General features: G+C 40.6%; 1 protein-coding gene across 3 annotated transcripts in view; it reads left to right on the top strand.

The window, feature by feature from the left end:
* ttc28 (tetratricopeptide repeat domain 28) overlaps nucleotides 1-23626 on the top strand; it is a 149853-nt gene that overhangs the window by 101925 nt on the left and 24302 nt on the right. For all 3 annotated transcript variants that reach the window (XM_035630158.2, XM_035630150.2, XM_035630167.2), the window contains 6 exons: nucleotides 10432-10653; nucleotides 12199-12387; nucleotides 12526-12622; nucleotides 22783-22979; nucleotides 23059-23212; nucleotides 23304-23475. In XM_035630158.2, the coding sequence (XP_035486051.1) occupies nucleotides 10432-10653; nucleotides 12199-12387; nucleotides 12526-12622; nucleotides 22783-22979; nucleotides 23059-23212; nucleotides 23304-23475 (1031 nt within the window). The remainder of the gene's footprint in view (nucleotides 1-10431; nucleotides 10654-12198; nucleotides 12388-12525; nucleotides 12623-22782; nucleotides 22980-23058; nucleotides 23213-23303; nucleotides 23476-23626) is intronic.

Raw genomic sequence — 23626 nt, 5'->3', positions numbered from 1 at the left:
ATATCGCTTGCTCGTCAGGCGGTAAAGGGTGGTTGTGCTGTTTGTCATGGGGAGGACGTTCGAAGATAGTTTTTAGGTTTTTTAGTTCCTCTGGTCGTCCACTGACTCTGTGACCTCGCTGAAAGACCAATTAAAAAAAGATGAGATTGAGTTACAGGAGCTTGCGACTTCAGCTCTCTGTAGAGAAACTAGAAAGGAGCTGCAGAAAAGCTTTTGTCATGAATTTCACTGCGACTCGGCCTAAAAGGGTCAGTAACCGATTGTGAAGAAAGCTTGTTTCTCTGTTGTTGTTGTGAATTTACCGCTCTGGCCAGGCTGCGAACCCTGGTCCTCTGGTATGGGAGTTTACGAACTGCGCTTGCAGTGTTGTGTGATGCGGTCCGCACCCTTTTTTTATTTGCAGAGCCTTGGCTGTGCTGAAAACCCAGATTTTTTTCCCCACACGTTGTGAGGAAATATCCACGGATTTTTACAAAACGTGTATTGCTTTAGAATCGCTAACTGCCCCTTTGAGAGAGTCTGTCTGTTGTTTTCTCCTCGTGGGAGTGATGGCGCCGTTTGTCACAATGTGCTTGTGTCTGTAATGAAGAAGCTGAGGGCACAGAACAAAGAGTGTGCATGCTTGCATATACATGTTGCCCACTGTTGATGTAGTCTTCTTTGTTTTTCTTGAGAATGTACATACAGTATATGATGTGATATCGTCAGTAGTTATATAGCTCGCCAACAAACCAAAAAGCAAACAAGACAAGACACTCTCTCATGCTTCCTCGAAAAAGCAGTTTTTCTTCGCCTCGGACCACAGCTACAACTCTTCTGCTTTCTTTTGAAACACTTGGGAGAGTTGTGAAAAGCAAAGTTAATTAGATCTGCTTCTACAGATTAGACTTTGGCCCCAGAAAGTAAAGCTGTCTGGCTGTTTGTATGCATTTACTTCTTACCTGCTACTAACCTGGTTTCTCAAAATTGTGGTACAGTGTGAATATACAATATTGTTTCATGGCAGGTCCAATTATGTCTGACTGGATTTGATATTTTATTTAATCTTTAGATTATTGTTCCACAACAACAATTGTTGTCTCTTCAATATTGTACAAGAAATATAAACAACCTCACATTCATGTGTGTGTGTTTGTGTGTATGAAAACATTTTAAATGCTAAGATTTATTGTTATTTCTCATTAATTTAATTATAGCAAGATTTAAGGTATTTCTAGTAACATAAATAAACTGTATATATTATGTTATGTTGTATTTTGAAAAATTCAGTTGGGAGAATGGTGCTCAAAGAATGAGCCACGGTTGATATTAGAAATAATTCAGGGTTTTATTTAATTTGATATTTTTTAAGAAAAAACAAGGCAAAATTGAATCGCCTTCATTCTTAAAAATTCAATTTATGTAATTTCAAATTACCTATATCATATCACGAAATGGCTGAGTGATCCGCAAAAATGCAATTGCCAGGGAAAGCAAAAGTAGTAAATTGGCACGAAAAACTCCCATGCTGTATTATCATATTGTATATCTCTCCTCCTTTTGTTCACTTCACTCAAACTTCAGAGTGAAGTTACTTATTTTCTTATTTATTCCTCATCGCTCCTCAGATATGTAAAATAACACTTAATATCCTTTTAGTAGTATTATCATTGCAGCCTCTAACGTTACTGGACAGCTGAGCCGATTGTTGCATCCCCCCCCCCACACACACACACACACCCACACACACCCACACTCAGACACGCGCAGTCACTGAATAGTGTGTGATTTCTTCCTAGATCTAGAGAAGCCAATTGAAAATCTGTCAGTGTGACGAATGTGGTTTTGAGCCAGTTCATTTGAATGAAGGCAGTGAAACAGGAGTACAGTGTGTCTCGATGCCGGAATTTTCATGATTGTATGTTTCAGTGGTTTAACGTGGTTAAAGCCTCTTACCAGTTCCCAGTTGTATAACGTTAATTTAGCAACACACACACACACACACACACACACACACACACACACAGAGACACCCACACACCCACACACACGTCTACTTTCCTCAGGATCGAAATCAGGCGCGAGGGTTTCTATATCTGAGCTGGGATTGTCTGAGTCTTGCTGCGTTGGGAGCAGTAAAGACAGTCGAATGTGTGTGCTGTTGACAGGCGATTATTGAACTTCCACTCCGCAGGTGCACAGCCGAAGGTGACTAAAACATGGTCATCAACAGAAATCCATATCTCCCACTGTGTTTGCCTTGCTGCGGTACGTGCAGTTGTTTGTGCTGCGTGCAAGCGTTTCTAGACAGCGTGCTTCCAAACAAAGACACCGCCTGCAGAGAGTTGGTATTTACCTGGACACAAAAGAAACCAACGCCTCTAACATGGTTTGCAGTTGGTGCTAAAACAATTAGTCAGTTGACAGAAAACTAAAAAAAAAGAAACAACAGCAACCCAGCAGTTGTGGTTGTCAATTAATCGTTGAAGTCATTTATCAAGAAAAAAAAAAGGCCAAACATTCACTGGTTCTAGTCTTTCTAATCTGAAAATCTGTTCCTTTTTCTGTTTTATATCATTGGAAACTGAATATCCCTCAGTTGTCGACTGTCTGGTGATGTCACCTCGGGCTCTTGGAACCTTTAATGGTCATTTTTCACTATTTTCACACATTTAATTTATTAAACAGTTCATTGATTTATCAAAAAGGAAATAGCCAAATTACACTTTAAGAAATGGTTGCTCCTTTATTCATTATTATTAATAATTGTAATTTTCTTGATTGGTCATTTTGCTTACGACTGCATATTAGGGCCATTGTAGGAAAAAAAAGGGGTAGGGGGGAGAATTTTTTTTAGGAAATATCTGACATTGAAATTGTAAATTTGCGAGAAAAAAACTTGCAAATCTGCTAGAAAAATAGTTGAAATATTGTGTTTTGCTTATCAAGGAACTCCATTGCTTCAGGATCTCCACAGACACTGCTGCATGCCGTGTACTGTCTGCAGTGGATGACCTAATCAAATTATACTTTGTAGAAAAGCTATATTTCAATCTGCAAGGTAAATCCACATGGCTGATTATAATGCAATGACGTCATCGGACCAATGATCAACAATCTACTTCCTGTTTACACCAGCATGCACATTATCGGTGTACATGTATGGTCATGTGATGTGTTTTCAGTTGTGTTAGTGTGGGAGGAGATTATCACTGATATGGAACTGAAACACTCACCTGGACACCGATTTATTTTGATTTAGCTTTCAAATTGTATCAGTGTGGACGTAGCTTCTGCCCTTGTGTCTGTTCTCACGTCTGCGTCATATCAGTATGTAACCACACAGACTTGTGCTCACTCAGAGTCAGACCAATGTGAACCAACCTGACCCAGGTCTGGCATTTCCCACGGATGCGGCAGGATAACTTGTTTCTTCCTTTATCCCACGCTAAAGGTTAAAAAACCTGTATTTTTCGGGGCGTGATTGAGCTTCACTTCTACAAACCATGTATGTCTCCTGGCTAGTTTATCAAGTGTAGCTCACAGAAGATGCCGTGCCTCTACTAATCTTTGTCTGTCTCTCTTCATTTCTCTTATTCTATTATCATGGTTTAGATTAATCTTTGCCTTTCTATACTTCCTTTTACCCACACAGACACCTCCAATGATGGATTGGTACCCTCCTGCAACATTAAATATATATAAAATAGTTGTTGATAATTATATTTCCATTCTGTGCAAATTGACAAGAGTTGTCATTCTTTCCCTCTCTTTCACAGTACACAGTCATAAACAGCACACATAGTGTCTTTTGTGTGTTTTCTCGTGCAGGAGAAACAAGCACTTGTCTGGCCCGTTGACTGTGCACACAGAGGCCTCCTCGTCATTTATAAAATATCCCTTACCTGTCTAGAACTCTGCCTCGGAGATGTGTCAACTGGATTTCATGTGTTTACACTCATCAGTTGGCTGTGGATTGGGATTTAGTAGACGTGTGCCACCTTCTTTTATGCACAAATGCACGTACAGTACAGAACAAGCACACATGAACAGGTATGAAATGACCATGGTGTCCGCATATTAATCAAGAAGTGGAGAATACCACTTCCACATTCCACAGTGAAAGGTCACTTTGGCTGTTTTCTCTGACAGTTTTTGGCTCATTAAGGCTCTTGTCTAACGGATTGTGGTATTGGTATTAGCTAGCATCCCAATCCTTCCTGCTACATTTGAACTGAAGGATCAGTTTTTCTTCACAAGCACCGTACCATTATATTTCATTATTACTTGATCTGCCACTTAGATTCTTGATTGTTTTTTCTATAAAATGTCAGAGAACAGGAGTTATATGCCTGTTTCTTGTTTTGTTTCTGGACACCCAGTACCTGTTGATCCCTGCCACCTCTGTGCCAGAGGAGCGCGTCTTTTCCGCAGCGGTACTAAACATAAACAGAATGCGTTCTCATCTTTCTCCCGAACACGTTGACATGCACGTTTTCCTGAGCAAGAATTGAATTCATTTTAGGTTTTCAGAAAAACTGTGTTGCCAAATTTTCTTTTCTGTGTAAAGTTGAGCCTCAGTTTTGTTTGTTTTTACCATTAGAGGCCTACAGCATTTGTTCTACCTCAAGTAAAGCGTGACCCGCGATTTTAATTACATTTTTGAAAGGAAAAAATGTTTTGAAGGATAACTGTGACTGTTTTGATTTAGAATAAGCATTACGTGTTGGGTAGGCTGTATTGCTGTGCATTGTTATTCCTGCAGGAAGATGTGTTTCCTTCCAAAAATAAATTTAGAAAAACGAGTACTTGATTGGCCCTCGAGGAATTGATGCGTGGACCCCTTCTAATTTCTTCTGTTTTGTTTTATTTGTCACATTTCAATGTTTCAGATCATCCCAATTAATTTCAATGTACCATAAAGACATTGTGAGTAAACACAAGATACAGTTTTTATATGTGCAACCCATTTTGTCGAAGGTAAAGAGTTATTAAAACCCAACTCACCCATGTGAATAAAGGAATTGCCGTCTCAAACCTAATAACTGGTTGTGCCAGCCTTGATGGCAACAACGGCAATTAAACATTTGCGATAATGACTCTCTCCGGGGTTTATTGGAGTCTCAGAGCCTTAGCAATGGCTTTTTAACCTTTTCAAGACTGATAAATCTCAATTACTTTGTTTTGCAACTGTGCTTGAATTGGTTGATTTTGCGTCATAATGTGTTGCATTTTGAGACCTGTTATCCCAATTCACTTGGCCAGACAGTTTCTATTTAAGTTATGTTTAGATTGAACAGGTCTGGCAGTAATCATGTCTGGGTGTAGCTACAGACATTGAACCAAATTATCAATTAAATATTAACTTTTTTAATTTGATTTAGAAACTGAGGGGACAAGTCAGTTTGGACAGCTTGAAATATTTTGAGAATTTGAATAAAATCAGTTACCGATTGCCATACACATGTAATAAAAAATCGTCAGAAGTTTCAGATGAATGTCTAACACTTTTAATAGTATATCACACAGCAGCCAGTGATAAATAATCAGCTTATACAAATCAAAGTATAAACAAAGATTTCCTCCCACTGTCCAAAAGTGAAGCCAAAATATCCCAGATAAAGGTGCAACCATCTTGCACTGGTCACGTAATTTGGAGCTAAAGTCTGTTCTCTACAGTGATTGTGGTGTGCAGCCACAGTATCGAGGTCTCTCCATACACTCAACCAATCACAAGTCAGTCAACAAAAAAAATCAATGATCACATGAACATATACATGATACATAGAACCTTCATAGAAAATATTAATCCATATTTTTTCAATAATGGTATTTCATAAAAGATCAGATGTTTCCTTTTCCTAACTCCTCCCCCGTGTCCCAACCACCTCAATACCTTTAAACCATAGTCTACAAACTCCATGTACTCCATGTACCGCAAGCAAAAATTACAAATTAATATTTTGTATCCTCCTGTGGTACCCATAGACTGTATGGTGGTACCAAGCCTCATTTTTGCTTCCCAATTGATACATTTTCTCCTTACATTGTTTAATGCTTCAACTTCCTGCAATTGGTCCAAAAGTCCGAACTCTCTAAGGGTGCTTTCACACCTACCTTATTTGGTCTAGACTTTAGGGTTTTTCAGTTTGGTCTGAACCAAAATTCCAGGTGAGAAAGGTGCCTTGGACCACAGTCCGGAGCAATGGACCAAAATTTGGTCCGTCCAAAATACGAGCATTGGTTTGGACCTTGGTCCACCTTGTTCCGGACTTTGTGAAAACGCCCCAAAAAAGTGTTTTCACTCTTCAAACAAACCCAACCATGGTTCAGTTTGATCCGGACCGAGACCACCACTCTTTATCAGACTAAATACAGTTGGCACCTTTCACACCTGTTATTTTGGTTCGCACTAAACTGAAAAGTCTGTAGGTAAGGGTGATTTCACACTTAAAGTCCGGACCATGTCTTTTGTTTTTGTTAACATTTGATCCAATTAGTTTTGGTTTCCCATTGCTATTTCGAGAGCACACTAAAGAACTTTACATAAAAAAACATAAAAATGTCATGTAATTATCACCTATGTGGACTGTCTTTTCCTATACTTGACTTTGATGGTTTGTAGAAGGGCTTGTGTTGCGAACTCGGTGGGTAGCCTTTTCCGTTTCCGCTCTGCTGTCCTCTCATATCCTCTCTCGCTCATCCTCAGAAAATAATTTATAAATTCCTGCATTTTTATGAGTTTTTTGAAGTTGACATTTTATTGTTCATCATTTTACACTTCTTTTTCTGTTTTTCTTTTTGTTCTTCTATGATAGCTAGCTGCCACAACTTCCTGCAGTGGGTCCGGAAGTCAGAACCATCCAAAAAGTAGTTTTAACACTGCTAACAAACCGAGCCATGGTTCAATTTGATCCGAACCAAGTTCCCCTCTTTTGGTCAGACAAAATTTTGGTCTATAGGGTTCGTGGCTAACATGGCAACAAGGCGTTGGAATCACTGAAGAATTTTGTATGAATGTTCTGTGTTGTTCCTCCAAATGAAAAATAAGGATTAGCTGCAAAAAAGATAGATATTTTACATACAAAAGAATATAATTTAATGGACTTGTTTTTTTTTATTATTATTGCCATTATTATTTTTTTTGTTTGTTTGTCTTCTCTGTGATTCTGAAAAACTGAAGGCTGACTCCTTTGTTTGTGTTCAACAGCTCACTCCGAATCCCAGTGAGAACGACACAACAGAGCGAGTGCATGTAATACACTGTAAATGTGAAAAGAACATGCTAATCACTCCTCTTTAATAATTCATAGCACCTTGTCCTCCTCTCTCTCGCGGTCTTTAAACCTGCAAATATTTCATCATAGTCTGGTGTTTTTCTTTTTTCTGTCTGTCCTCATTGTTTGCTCTAATTCATATTAGAATTTTTGAGTTTGTGTACGTGTGTGTGTGTGTGCTGGTGGGAGTCCTCTAACTGAATTATGGTCACTGACTGCATCAAAGAGATCATTCTAACAGTCAGACTATAGGCGACCACAGGTCAGGGATTATTGATAATTGCATCGTGCTGTGTGTTCACAGATAAACAGTAAGCTGTGTTCTACAGATTAGACTCATTATCGCCAGAGACATGTTTCCTGTGAGGGAAACAACACTGTTTATGCAGCCTGTGGAAGGTGTAGGGTTTTTGTTTTTTTTCAGCCTGACTTCCCTGCCTGCCTTAGCTGGTCAGTGAAGGAGGAGGAGACCTTTATTCATTCGTTTATATTCTATTATTTTGGGAAAATGTTTTTCAGAAACTATGCAATAAATGAATTAACAATAAACATGCAGAAATGTGCAAGGGTTGCACTCATGAGTACGGGGGAGAGCGAGCCTGACATTTTTCTGCTGGTAGTGAGGCACAGCGGTGCTTTGACATCAAATGATAATGTAACTCTGATTTTAAGTGGGTGTAATGGTTACTCATTCCTGCTTAGAAGCTAACAGTGTTAGCATGTTAACATTTTCTAATGGCATTAGTGTTGCATTTAAGTCAGATCAGTAAGATCACCGAAGTTATTGCAATTCATCTTGTGGAGAGCATGAATGTCTTGTTGTGAGGCGACAGTGCTTACCACCACACCATTGGGGAGCCCCCTTCCAGAATGTGTTGAGACATTTGTGGTATTTTCATCATTAGTAGTTACATTGTCTGTTTTTAACCAATCCATCCAGTAGGTGCAGAGATATTTCACAGAATTGGTGGTGTCGTTGAATGAGAAGCCAAGAAGTCACCACAGTTGTAAGGATTTGTCCTCTGGGAACTACAAATGTCAGCATAAAAGTTCATGTCAATCCGTCCAGTAGCTGCTGATATTTTATAATCTGGAATTAAGTGGTGGCACGACTGACCAACATTACTGTTCCTTGAGTAATTCAATAGTATTGCTAATAACTTTTAATATTCCATATGAAAGTTAGCCTGGACAAGAAGTCCCATAAAGTGCTCAATTAATCATTTCCCAGTCCATGACAACTTTAGAGCTTGTGGTATGATTCAAATTAAATCAACCCTGTAGTCAGGTTGTTTTCTCTAAGCAAAGCTCATGGAGACTTGGTGGCTAAATAAACATAATGCAAGTCTGTGACTGTTGAGTAAGAATGCAATACCATATGTATTCTGTAATAGTGTGCATTTTACAGTGTGTGTTTGTATGTGTAAACATAGTGATAAATGAGAGATACAGACAGTGGGACTTTCGTCTTAATTTTTCTGGTTAATTTGAAACAAACTGTTTCCTCAGACCTGAAGAATATTTCCCATGACTCCTCCGCCAGAGCACTGATCAATACCAGTAACCTCTAAGATTAGTAAGAAAATGAGTAGGCAGCTTTCCAATTGTCGAGGCAAGAATGAGAGTGCAGCGGCTATTTCTCATTTCTCTCACCGTCTAATCAGAGCAGCAGACAAGAGTGTGTACAAGCTGGAAATGAGAAAATCTGTATGTTTTGGTGTGCAGGTGTGAGTTCATGGCCCTGTTTTCATGAAACACCAACAGTGTGAGCGTGACCTCAGACACCTGTCGTGATCGGCACGGTTGTCTGCCAGAAGGATATGACGGTGAATAGCAGGAGAAGTATTGCTGGAGATCACCAGACATCTCCAAGTGAAGGAGGTGTCGTCTGTGCTAACTCACACAGAGTACTAATAGAAGTGCTAGAGTCTGATGCAGAGCAGCTGTGGTGGAAGCAGAGTGTGAGCCTCACAGCAGGGTCTAAATAGGATGTGAAAGATTAGCTTTCACCCCTGTATCCTCCAATATGTGTGTGTCGTCCAAGGGTGCAATTTATATTTGGGACGGGATGAAGCGATGTCCCCCTCCCTTTTCTAATTTTTGTCCCTGATTATTTTTTTTCCTTTTACTCTCTGAATCTTTCTGTAATTTTACTCTACTTCCTTTTACAGTTGCTATAATCAAAATAAGAGATTCAGCTCATGGTTTAGCAGGCCAGACTACAGCTTTACATTCATTCTCATGCACGCTCTCATAGTGTTTTATTGTTTTTTGTGAAAAAAGCTCTAAAGTCCCGCTGTGAACTTCAACTTAATGGCAAACAGCAGGCAGAGACAGTTAGAGAACTGCTGGTGAAAACAGCGGAGCATTTAGCATTTGGTGGAGACCAAAAACAGAGCTAAAAGAGAGTGATTATTAGACTTAGGCTGCTTTCAGACATGCACTGAAGTCAGGACATTGTCCTCAACTTCTCCAGAGGGGCTGTTTGTGGGAATGCAAATGTCCGTAGATGTTGCTCTGGACATTCTACAGATTTTCTCCTGCTGGATGTCATTTTGTGGACATTTTACAGAGTTCAAGTGTGAAAACAGCTTTAGATTTATTCATCAGATGGACACCTGATGAATAAATCACAAAAAAAAATCTGTATTTGCAGGCTAAGGATGCAGTCTCACTGGTTTTCACTCCCTGCCTATTTTCTTCTTTGCGGAACAGGGTGGGACATATTCGCTTCTGGTCAATGGATTTCCACTTGTCTATGATGTAACGCTAAATCTGCATCATTCAAGACTTTCCACCTGACAAATGGTTGAAATTACAGTGTGTAATTTGAACTTGTTCAACAAATCATCAAAGAATTATTACCTAACTCTGCAGTTCACCTAAGCTCTGCGCAGTGATTTTCAGCTCATAGTCGTGGTTTCACAGCTCACAACTTTAGTTTTACAGCTTCACTGTTTTTACGTGATATTGTCCTTTCATTGCTTTTATTTCGTATGGGTTTTATTAGTGTAAATGCATTTTGAGACTGCCCCTAAGTATCCTGTGTCTGTCTGTGTGTGTGTGTGTGTGTGTGTGTGTGTGTGTGTGTGTGTGTGTGTGTGTGTGTGTGTGTGTGTGTGTGTGTGTGTGTGTGTGTGTGTGTGTGTCTGTGTGTCTGTGTGTGTGATTTCAGGCTGCATCTGATGCCCTCAGCAGTCTGGGTCATGTGTACACTGCTATCGGTGACTACCCCAACGCACTGGCGAGCCATAAGCAGTGTGTGCTGTTGGCGCGGCAGACCCAGTGTCAGCTCTCTGAGGCTCGCCAGCTCGGTAACATGGGTGCTGTGTACACGGCACTGGGAGACTTCACCAATGCCGTTCAGTGTCATGACCAGCACCTGGATATTGCAAAGGTACAGTGCCTCATGCTGTTCTGCTGCCAGAGAAGACATTGCACTCGCTCTTGTTTGACCAAAATGGTATCACTGGGATCAAGCTTCAAGGACAAGTCTTGTGATATTGTATGTTTTGTTTCTGTCAACAAATCCCACAAAAAAAGACCAAAACCAACAATGATGCAGTTTCAAAGTCTGACGTATGTTATTCCTCTGTGACATAGGGCTTCATTGTTTGTTCAAAAAATATATAAAAGTAAGACATACTGTTGCACTGCAGCCATGAACACACACAGCGTAGTTTATTTTGACTCAATTCCACATTCACCCTTCTGCTGCTGGATATACTCACTAGACTAGATCATCAAATGTGGATGAATCTGCTGCTGAAAATAGTCCCCAACAAATGCTGCATTCCCCAGTTTGACTAAAATTGCCATAAAACTGCAGTGATTGTGGGGAAACATTTATCCTATTTCAAATCTATTGCAAAATATACTACACCTGAGTTTAATACCTTAACAGGGACTTAGACAGATCACACAATAGTTATGATTTTTCAATAACATGGCTGTGTACTTCTGTGACAATGTTTTTTTTTTTGCACAGCAGAAAGGCCTGTTTTGATGAATCTTTTAGTCTGTCGTTTAAAATGAATTCACAGAGAAGATGTTGTTCGGCAAACAGGCTAAAAATGGAAGCCATTACCCAGGTAGAGTAAATACAAAGCCATTAGCTACAGTACATCTGTACATTTTTTTTTTTATGTTGGAGAGAAGCAGCAATTTATATTTCAGGACAATGACAAATTCAAAACAGGAACAGCAGCAGGGAATGTCTGAACGTTTTTTCTAATGTTTGTGTGTATTTTAGCACATCGATCATATTTCCCGATGAAAATAATGTGTATTCAGGATACTGGATGTTAAGCCTCTAGATACCTGACGAAAAACAGTGGAGCTCTTCATGGCATGCAAACTTTACATCAGCAAACATAACACCAGACAATAATCTGTACACATTTTGCTCTTTGAATTTGTTTTTTGGATGAAGTGCAATGTTGTAAGCTCGCCAGCTACACTGCAGCTAACCTCATCTCACTCTCTGTAGCTTTCTCTACTAACATACAAATTGACCATCTGTTGACACTTAGATTTGTACCAGAATAAAGGTTCCCTCAAGTAACTATTAAAAGTTTATAAAATAGTTTTGGTTTTTTTACAGTTTAGAAACTGGCATCTGTTTAATGTGTGTGGGCTCCGTATCTGTATTTCTGAACAGAAAATCTGTTCCCTTTTTCTGTTTTAGTTACTCTGTTGTTTGTGGGAGTGCAGAGCTTCTTTTTTTTCAAACTTTCATTGTGAAGTTTGTGTCTCAGTGCAAGCAATGTTTTCAAACTGTCTGAGTCCTTGAGTCCTTTCTGGTTGATTGTAAGTCATGTACAGTATGATGTAAGTACAGGTATATTGGAGCTGTTTCTAAGGGAAGCTACTACCTACTACCAGTTACTGTTACTGGATATTGTACTGCAGGCCCTGATGTAGCCAAAAATGTCCTTTGCAGACTTTGGACATCCGGCGTGAGGAAGCGCGGGCTTACAGCAACCTGGGCAGTGCCTACCACTCTCAACGGGACTTTGACAAGGCCATATCATATCACACAAGAGTACTGGAGTTGGCACAGGAGCTGGCCGACAGGGCGATCGAGATGAGGGCATTTGCTGGTCTGGGGCATGCTGCCCGGTGCATGCAGGTTGGTATAAAAAACATTTAGAGACCTGGTTAAGTGTATAACTACAATACACAAGGAAACTCTGGCATCCTGTCTGCTCTGTTGTTGATACTGTGATAGATAAACATGATAAATCGTGACTGTTCCTGTGATCCTCAGGACCTGGAGAGGGCGCTTATGCACCACCAACATCAGCTGGAAATTGCTCAGGAGCTGCAGGACAGAGCCGCACAGGGCAGAGCCTCTTCCAACCTGGGTAAGTTTAACTCATGATGGGGTGAGTGGATCTGTGTGTGTGTGTGTGTGTTTGTGTGCGTGCATGCTTGCGTGTGTGTGTTCTTGTATGGCTCCATTTGTGAGGACCAGAGTGAGTTTTCCACCATGTAAGGACAGAATGACATTTCGGACAGTGAGGACAGTTTGGCAGGATCCTCACAATTAACTACAAAAATAAATAATACTGGTAGTAGAATTGCAATGTTGGCTGTATTGGATGTGGAGTTTGGGCTTATTTCATTGCACTTACTTACCTGAACATATTCTTTGATTTGTTCTATCATTGATGGATTTACTACACTAGTGATAAGGCTTTGTCACACCAGAAAGTGGCACAGAGAAACTCATTCAATTGAGTCTTCATCAAATTTGGGGCTTTAGAGTCTTTGTGGTGTAGTGATTTCTTGGAGGGCTAGGTTGGGAATGTGATATACAAGTATATCTACTTGACAATGTTAAGGCCTTTACATACTGGGGGCGTCATGAATAAATGAGCAAAAGAAATGAAAACTGGCAGTGTGGTTCAAATAGATCCATTCTAAATTTGGACTTCCTCATATGGGGGCTGAAGCTCTACCCAGCTATGGTTCCAGACATATTTTACGATAACAGTCGGACAGTTGAAGTCTTACTGCGGATGCAAGCGCCTCATCTGAGCAGGCTGACCCTTCAAGGATCACCTTTTTTATTCTACCAATCAGAGTCTGCAGCTACTTGTTGAAGTTAAAGCCTGTATTTCCACCCAGGCTCCACGCAGTTTATTCAACTTCCTGAATAGGTTGACAGTTGTTTTGATGTGACAAGCCTGCAGGCCTTAAGAGACCAGTCAGTATTATTCTTGTCATCTGGTAGGTGGTAGCCTGACCCTCGCAAAGCCTCCCTGCCATGTAATTTTAACTAGATTTTGTGGCAAACCTTGAAGTGGCAGTGAAAGAACCTGGTACCAATCTGCTTGGTACCAGGTTTTTGCATCTTTTAGTTGTACGCCAACCAGCCTGATTTTAAAGGAGAACTATAGATGATTATGAAGAAGAAGACGAAAGGCAAGAGAGCATGGCAGCATAACAATAATCAACTGTCACGCTAGAGGATATACACTGTAGATGACAACAAATAGGCCGACTGGGGCAGATTGCTTCCTCTCTGCATTGTACAGGAGAAAAAAGCATCACATAAGAATAAAGAAGGGTGTCTGTGCATCTTCTGAATAAAAGAAGATATCATTTGAGTGTCTGCAGCACACAGGCTTTAAAGTACTGCTTCATTTTCAGTTCAATCCATGATCTGAGCTGGCAGTATACTTTATTAAATGTAATAAATGATGACTGAAATAACCACAATATAGTCACAATAATAAAAACACCAGATGAGACACTTCAAACTACCTGTGAGGGCACCACAAGTTTCTTATTGACTTAATGACAACTTTTTTGCAGGAAAGAAAGTAGATTACAGGTGAATTAAGTTTTGTACACAAAGTTTGCCAATATTTGTACTGAAATGTGAAATGTGAAATGCCTTTCTGGTGGGTGCTGGACTCTTCCATATTCATGGACAGGATTTCAAAGCACAGCAGAGTTGAGGAGAGTGTCCGGTTTGGGAACCTCAAAATAGCATCCCTGCTTTTTCTTCAGACGATATGGTTTTGTTGGCTTCATCAGACCGTGATCTCCAGTGTGCACAGGGCTGTAGATAGGTGCAGAGTCCACCATAATGCATGTGCTGTTCTGGGCCGTTGTGGTGAAAAGGGAACTGAGCCAAAAGGCAATGCTTTCGATTTATCAGTCAATCTACTTTCCGACTCTCACCGGCTATCGTCAAGGATATATTGCATCAACGATATCTCCCATTTGAGGTTTTCCGGGCACGCCCAACTGGGAAGAGACCCCAGGGTAGACCCAAAACTCGTTGGTGGGATCATATATCCCATCTGGCCTGGGATCGCCTCCCAGGAGGAGCTGGAAAGTGTTGCTGAGAAAGAGAGATCTTTCCCTCTTCAGCCAGCTGCCACCACGACTCCACGACCATCCACTAGGTGGTCGCAGATGGATGGATGGAACGACCTATTCGTTTTTTCATGGAACTAGAATTGAAAATCAGTCAGATGATGATAGATGAAGTAAAGATGGACATACAGTACAACAGTTTTCATCATAAAGTATGAGACCTCTATCAACACAATATCTGCAGGCCTTGAAACGTATTAAAAAGCAATTTGGTTTCGTTAAAATGGCCTTGAAATGTATTATTAAGTTTAAGTCATAATTAAAAATAAAGTATTTTGTCTTAGGCAATAATTGTATAGGCAATAATTTTAGTTATAAAATGTTACTGGATTGTAAATGTAGCTGTTGAGACACATCACAAATTTAAAAACTCAAAGTGGGATTGTTGTGACAGTGTACGGCACTGCAAAAGTTTCAGACCTGTAGCAAATACTGTCGCTACAGCTGCTGCAGTAGCGGGGAAGATAATTGTCTTAAAACATCTATGTCTACATCTCTGCAAAAATGTAAATCAATGAAACTTTTTTAATTTGTTGTTGCTTTTGTGTGCCAGGAAAAAAAAATCTTGGTTTTCGACTCAGCCACACAATGCTGCAAGTGCAGTTTGTGAACAACACTCGTCGACACCTTAAGAGACGTGTTAGTGGGTAGTGCTGCAACTCGATTTTGGCCTAGTGGTGAGTGCTTTAGACTCCCATACCCGAGGCCAGTGCAGTAAAATCAATAACAACAAAAAAAGAAACAAGCTTTCTCCAAAATCGCCTACTGCCCCTTTAACTGGGATCATGTAAACTAAACACAATTACAGAGCAAGTGCAGCGTCACATCAACAATAATCAAATTCATCGTACTGGTAATTTTTTATTCTTTAGATTCTAACGCCAAATGTTTATAAGTGCAGGAAATACCATTTGCTTATTTTTCTTTCAAAAACCTCTGAATTCATGGTCGTCGCACACACACACACAAACACACACACACTATCAGAGACCCCCTTGCAAACTTAAATGTTAGAACTGAGATGTCTTTTTTTTCCCATAACAACTTGGAAACCAACATGTTTTGCGTGCAGCAGCCTGTACCTTCACGAGAGCTGAAATTGACCCGCTCTGTCACTGCTGTCGCCATAGGCAGCTCAATAGACTGACTGGGTTGTTCTCCTGGGCCTGACCAACTCCGTCTGCATTGATCCGCAGCATCGAGTGCACAGACAAAGCACTCTTTGTTTGTTACATTTGAGATTTGGTCGAGCTCAAATTAGATGTAGCATCCTTGGAAGACATGTAGATGCTACGACTTAGACAGCTTATTAACCAAAAAATGCTCTGCTCTCCCATCACCTCATCTGCCATTTGAGGTCGCGTCACGTGACTGCAGCAGTGCCTCCTCCGGCCAGTCAACACCTATGTTTTATTAAGGCTGTTGTTGGTTTTGGTTTCCGTCGCTTCTGTGATATGTGAGAGCTTGTGAACCCGACTCCGCCGCTGAGTGGACACCTCGCTGTGTGTGAGTGTACTGCATTACACGTGTAACATGAGCACTACCTCAGTCAGTCCGAAAACACATCCTTTCTGCAGCATCAAATTCAATTTGTGCGATGAGCACGTCAGTGGAGGATGTTTACGACAGCCGTGGTTTGTGCTGTTTCTTCGTCCCTCTCGGTCTTAGTCACTGCGGAGCTCCTTTGAAATACACTTGTCTTGTGTTCACACACCAAAATGTCGTATTATTTTCTGTCTGGAATGCAAAAAAGCCAAGCGCACACACACACCAGCTCACTGTGCATGTTTTAATGTGTGACTAATGGGCTGTTGCTGAAGTCGCTGACTCTCCTGACAGACGAGCTACAGTCTGTGGTTCAGATCAATGATTCAGATCATCACTTATGGATGATTACGTTTCTCTGACGCTGAATGCTGACGTGACCTTCATTCTCCTCTCCTCTCTTGTTTCCTCCTCTCCTTTCTCCCCTCCTCCCCCTCTCATCTCTTTTCCCTACCTCTCTCCCTCCTCATCCCCTACTCTGCTCTCTTTTATCCTCTTCTCTTCCTTTCATTCCCCCTTCTTTTTTGCCCCCTCCTCTATTCTCTTGTTTCCTTCTATTCTCCTTCCGCTTCTCCTCTCCTCTCTTTCCCAGTTTTCTTTCCATGTTTCATCCTCTTCTTTACTACTCCTCTATTTTTCTTCCATTTTCTCCTCCCTTGTTTTCTTCTAAATTCCCCTCCTCACCTTAACTCCTGACCTTGCTCCTGCTTTTTTCTCCTCTCATCTTCTCTTAACCTTTTCTTTATTTTTTCCTCTCCTGTCCTCCTCTCTTAGCTATCTTTCCATGTTTCCTTGTCTCCTCTCCTCCTCTTCTCACATGCTCCATCGTCTCCTCCACTCAGACTATATCAAACTTCAAATAAAATTTACATTTTTCACAGCATCGCTCTGCAGGTCCAGAAATATCTGATGAAGGACATTGTCTAGTGTTGCCCAGTGGAATTCTTAAGTGATTAGTGATGGTGTCATTTAAGGCCTGATTATCACTCTTCTTAAACCAGACTCTCCATCTCCTTCATCAACTATCTTGAAATATCTGCCTCTTCAGCTGCTAAATGCTCCACTATGTTCACCAGCCACTCAGTAACTTTGTGTCCTCTGTTCAGTGCTGGGCATGGAGCAATGCTATGGGTCTGACTGAGCTTCATTGCCTGTTGCTGCAGAGAGAGAGACACACATACTGTAAAGGCAGACAGGCCCGCTCAAGGTGCCACACCCGATTTAGTCGACAGAGCCTTTTCCAGCCCACTGTGGAGAAGGTGAGAGATCACTTCTCTCCTCTGATCTCTCTCTGCTGTTTCAGCCGAATACCCTGTCATCAGATCTCGGCTAATTTTCCACACCTCTAATCCTCACAGCTCTGCTCTGCTCACACAGTGTCCCCTCCATGTCGGGGGAATCCCACAGTCCTGCAGGACATCGACAGATAGCTCGCTCCCTTACGCCTCAGAGAAGCATGTGTGTGTGTGTGCGTGCGCCCGTGCTCACACCTGTGTTACCAGAGTTTAGGAGGAGGGGTGTAACTGCAACCAGCTACAGTATTCCAGCCAACTCTGCAGGCTCCTCTGTAATCCTCTTAGCGCAAGACCCCGCTGAACGAGGTCTCCATTTCCTTATCAACAACCTCCTCCTTAACCCCTCATCCTGACATAATGTTGGAGATGGAGCTAATGCGAGTCCAGCATCATCTCCATACATATACGTATTTCATACCAGTGCATTTTAGCCTTTAATGATCGGACAGACAGGCGTGAAAGAAGAGAGTCCAGCTCTAGCAGGTATCTGTCCTCAACCTCTTCCACTCTTGCTGTTAACTTAATCATTGTCACTCGTAAATTAATATTTATATATTGCACAGTATGTGCGTTTACTTCACGTCACTTTATGCACAGTTTTCTGGAGCGTGCGATTCTGAAATGGAATCCAAAAAATGGAGTCAAGCAGAATAAAACATGCGTCGCAATTCTTTTAGGTTGTTGACAGTTACACAGAGCATGAATGAATTGAAATTAATTATTTTGCAGTTCATATCCATCTATAATAGACCAATTAAAGATGCAGTTGTAAACTTAATTTTGATTCATTGCTTTTGTTCGCCGAGGTTTTTTTTTGTTTTGTTGTGGCTGTGAAGGCTCTGAAGTTTCCACAATTTTAGTGCTATAAAATGAATCAATTTGTGAGGTGTATTCGCAGGCATACATCAATATATTTAAAAAATAATAATTAATGAGACCATAAACCCCATTTCATTTTCAAGGGGGTCCTCAGATATGAAACATACAGTGAACACACATTGAGACAAATTAAATACATAAATATGACTGATTAATCAATCGGCACAAAAAGATAAACATAAAAGCATCAACAAGGACATACACACGTGTCAGGGCTCTTTCACCGTTCCAACCCAGACCCATATCGGTATGTGTGGGTGTGGAAACCAGATCAGGGTTTCACAAGTTTTGTAAAACAGAGTCGGTGATTCTACAATTTTCCTTTACGTTACTAAATTCTGTAAAAAGACCAAAACCAGGAATGTGTTCATCAGTATCTCAATACATTCTGATTTCTCTATCCTGTCTACAGTTCAGTGGTTTCAACTGACAATTTTATAAAAATTTAAAGGTCAAAAGTAAATAGTTTCATTCTTAAAAAAAGAAGAAGAAAAATGTCAGAAATCTCCTGAAACAGCTTGACACTGGTTTTTAACAAATCAAACTCAAACAGTAGTAAACAATACATTTGTAGTGGACTATTTTCGGCCTAAGTGGTGGCGAATTAATCTACATTTGGTGGTGTAGTGAGCATTTGTGGCAGCAGGACAGTGTGTGAGGTGGAGTGTGAAAGTGTGTGAGTCAAGTAAACTACAGTGTGTGTGTTAATGACAATGATGGATCACGTCACCAAGTGCAACAGTGTGACTCACATCATGTGTTTTTAATAGTTATTGGACCACAATAGATGCTTTACTGTCAGGAACCGGGTACAAGGATCCAGAGTATTGGTTTAAAAAAAAGACTAACTAAATAACTAAACTCAGAATACAGCTGAACTGAGTCTGAACTGTGAACCTGAACTCAGCTTCAGCAGACAAAACCAACCGAACTGAACTGGATGACTCAACAGAGCGGGCAAACCAATAACACACAGTAAATTACAATGGATAAGTGGAAAGTGGAAAAAACACAATAACTAAATGAGCTACAAATAAAAACAAGACAGACAATTTGCTAACCACATAAAAATAACTAGGTACAAAAATACACCAAAGGTTGCTATTAAAATTTGACCATTAAACTAAACCCTTAAATCTTATTATTACAACTTAAAGATAGCAGAACTCAAGTATTGACAATACAACTTTCACTAAATGCACATGCCTCATGTGATAATTATGTACTGTGTCAAACGATTTTAGCTAAAATACAAACTGAAATGTGTTTTTTTGTAGTTCTGAAAGTTTGTTTGTAAACTGTATCCCCGACTGTGTGTGAAATAAGGGCCGAATTAAGGTGAAAGTGAGGATGAGTGGGAATGATTTTACCACACTTACACTTTTGACTGCTGTTGTGGCCGAGGCAGCGGCCGAGAAGGATACTCAGATGATAACTTGTTCTCAATGAATCAACTCATCAACTTGTTGTTGTTGTTGTTGTTTTTTCTCTTTTCATGGTGTTCGTTGACAATAACACAAGTGTAGAATATCACTAGCTGCACCTGAAAAAGGGGCAAATACAACCAGAGCTGGAAATGTGCCATGGTTTCTGGAAGAACGACTGGCAGTTTATTCGCTCAATGAATTAGAGTGCAGCTCTCTCTCTCTCTCTCTCTCTCTCTCTCTCTCTCTCTCTCTCTCTCTCTCTCTCTCTCTCTCTCTTACTTTCTCTCTCTCTCCACACAGTTTGACATGAAAGCCACATGTAACCTCTTCCATCTGGTGTCTCGACCCCCCCCCCCCTTCCTCTCTCATAAACCCTCTCTCATCTGCCCTCTGTATTTTTACTGCAGAGATAAAGACACAGAAACACATATTTGATGTGTACAGTGTGGTCACTAAAATTAATATGTTACAGAGGGTCAGCAGGAAGAAATATCACCGTGCAGCATTTTACTGGAGCAGTAAAAAAACCTTTTTGGTCGATCACTGTATATTAAGTGTCTGGAACACTGCTTTGTATTCGCTCCTCTCCCCCGAGGACCTTCCTGGCTCTTGTAGCCTCATGATTAAAACACACCGGGAAGAAATCAGACCGAAAAAAGGTGCATTCAGTTATATTAAGGTAGAGTTGTAATCCAATCGTGTTAATCTAGTCACATTTGCTCTGATTTGGACATTAATTAGACTGAGATAACCCAGTTAAGGTGTTTACACGAGGGCTGCAATAATCACAGTTTTGCCTCAATCTGGTTATAATGAGGATGTGAGCCAGCGTGTAAACATAGAAACAGTACGAGGCAAGATGAAGGTCAATCTAGCCTCCATACAGGAAGACAGACAGACACACACACACACACACACACACACACACACACACACACACACACACACACAGGTTTTATATTTGTATATTTGTGTTAGCAATACCACAATGTACAAATACCCACCAAAATATCTGCAAAATATCATGTGGAATGGTCCCTTTCAATACGTTGTACTATCATATATAAGCAAAATGTTAACACTGTAGCTGGTACAGGTGAAGTGTCTTGTACTTATGTACTGTATAGTGATGATCAAGATGATAAGTGACGGATAATTTATGTTACGCTTTGCAAAGGATTTTCAAAAATATGACAAAACATTTATGACTTAGTGTCTCAAAATGATTTCAGCGACCGAGTCCTTAATGTTTTTCCAAGTCTAGAAAGAAGAGAGAAGAAGAGATCTGGTACTTCTCCAGAATAAAAAGACTCACATAATTCTAAAACATTCATGAAACCAGTTGATTACTACTTGAAATAGACTGAAAAGGCATAGATTTTTTGTATGTTTCATACTCTTCCACTTGATGTATTTTGAGTGTTTGTATTTAAAAAAAATAAAATTGGGGGGGGGGGGGGGGGGGGTTCCCAAGACATATTCCCATCAACTTTGTTAATATAGCATTGAAATATTGAATCTTCAATCTTAGCTGTCAGATAAATGTAGTTGATGTGAAGTTAGTAGAATAGAATGGAAATAATAGAATAAAGTACAAGTTCCTGAGTAAATGTACTGCATCTAGCTACTTTCCACTGCTGTTCGTTAACAACAATTCTCCCACTCGTATTTACATCCTGTAGCTACTGTATTTCTTTCCTCATTCTCCTCTCTCCGCTGTGTCTCAAGCTTCTTCCTTGACTTGTATTTATCTCTGTCAACGTTCGTCTGCTTTGGTTCTAAAAACACAGATAGTTGTCAACAGGGAAGACGCACCACCGCACAGAAAGTTGGCAAGGCCACCGGGAGCCAAGTTTGAGCAGTCGATGTCGTCAGATTTGTTGAATATGTCAACTGTAGCTTTTTAATTACTCAGTGCTCGGCACTTCGGGTTTTGAAGACCAACTTTGCATTTAGATTCATATGCACAGACACATATGCATATACATACCTTTTCGTTTCATGTTGCATATTTATGTCTTTCTGAGTGATTTTGGGAGTTTACCATGCTCACATGCACTAATTTGCAATGAATTTTGAATTATTCAAAAGTGCAGGGGACTTGAGCTGGGAACACAAGTCAGATTCACATCAAGAAAAGAGGAGTTGAGATTTGACTTCCTGAAGACTTGGATAGACTGACATTTGACCTGGTAAAACCTCTATTATTAGGGTTTCAACATTGTTGCTCTTTTGGCAAAATTAAGACTTATATTACCATTAAATAACTTGAAACTTGACTTAGACCTAAGACTCGACCTGGACTTTCCTCAAGTGACTTTAAAACTCTGTGGATTTCACTTGGACTTGACTCAAATGACATGAGACCTGACTGGACCTTTTGGAATTTATCTGGTCTTCAAATGACTCAAAAATTGACTTGGATTTGCCGCAAATTACTTTAGACTTGACATACTGTCACAAACTGCTCTACTGACAGACATGGACTTCTCTCAAATGGCTTAGGAATTCAAAACTGCTCTGCTAATGGACTTTGTACTTGATTATACTTGTCTCAAAAGACACTGGGTTTGACTTGAGTCAAACAATTAGCAATTTGTTTTGGACTTGCCTAAAAAGACTTCTCTGCTGACAAAGTTAAGACTTGACTAGGACCTGTGTCAAATGACTGGGGTTAGATTGATTTGGACATGCCCCCAGTTTAAACCTCATCTGCTGATCGACATAAGATTGACTTGTATTTCTCTGGAATGGAATGGATGTGTCCCAGATTCATTCAATCTACTTGAGACTTCAGTGGTCATGTCTTATATGAAATTTGACTTTGACTCACCCCCAAATCCCTAAAAACTGCAATGCTAAAGACTCAGATCTGTACAAAAAAGGAACTCACAATAAAAGTATCTTCATGTCGGTCATAAGCATCTTAATTTCTTCGTGTCACTTGTAAACCATTTTTGTCTTCCCTCCTCTCACTTTGCATCTCAGGCATCATACACCAGATGAAGGGGGAGTATGAGGCAGCACTGAAGCTCCACAAAGCCCACCTGTCCTTTGTCCAGGAGCTGGGTGATTACGCTGCCCAGGGGAGGGCCTACGGTAACATGGGCAATGCCTACCATGCACTCGGCATCCATGACCAAGCTGTCCGCTACCACCGACAAGAACTGCAGATGTCACTGGAGGTGAGTACCCTCAATCTTCACAAGCAAAACTTGGAGACATTTGTGAAAAACGAATCTGTGAAATGCCTTTGTGTTTCAGGTGAACGATCGTCCATCGCAGGCCTCCACACACGGTAACCTGGCAGTGGTGTACCAGGCACTAGGTGCTCACGACCGAGCTCTCCAGCACTACCTTCACCACCTGACCATTGCGAGAGAGCTTCGAGACACTCAAAGCGAAGCACGAGCGCTAGGCAAGCCAGACAAGAGGGGGATACACTGAGGAGAAAAGCACAGAATTTTAAAAATGGAATGTACACGCTTAAGTTTTTTTTCTTTTTCCAGCAAACCTGGGTAACTTCCACAGCTGGAGGGGTGAATACGCTCAGGCCTTGCCATACTACCAGCAGTACTTGGCTCTGGCCCCAGGCTTGCAGGATCTGGAGGGAGAAGGCAAAGTTTGCCACAACGTCGGCTATGCTCACTACTGCCTCGGGCAGTACAGAGATGCTGTCAGGTCAGAGCAGAATGTATCTCACATAACACAAACCAACTGGCTTTGCTTGTTAGAAACCATTTAAATGTCACTGGTAACCAGCAATTACTAGCTCCAAATACTGTTCAGACCACCAGAACTTTATTTTAATTTCTAGTTAAATATATGAATT

Source organism: Scophthalmus maximus, chromosome 1, assembly GCF_022379125.1.
Source record: "Scophthalmus maximus strain ysfricsl-2021 chromosome 1, ASM2237912v1, whole genome shotgun sequence".
NCBI classification, from domain to species: Eukaryota; Metazoa; Chordata; class Actinopteri; order Pleuronectiformes; family Scophthalmidae; genus Scophthalmus; species Scophthalmus maximus.
Note: the sequence above shows the minus strand (reverse complement) of the source record. Positions and strands in the feature narration are given on the sequence as shown.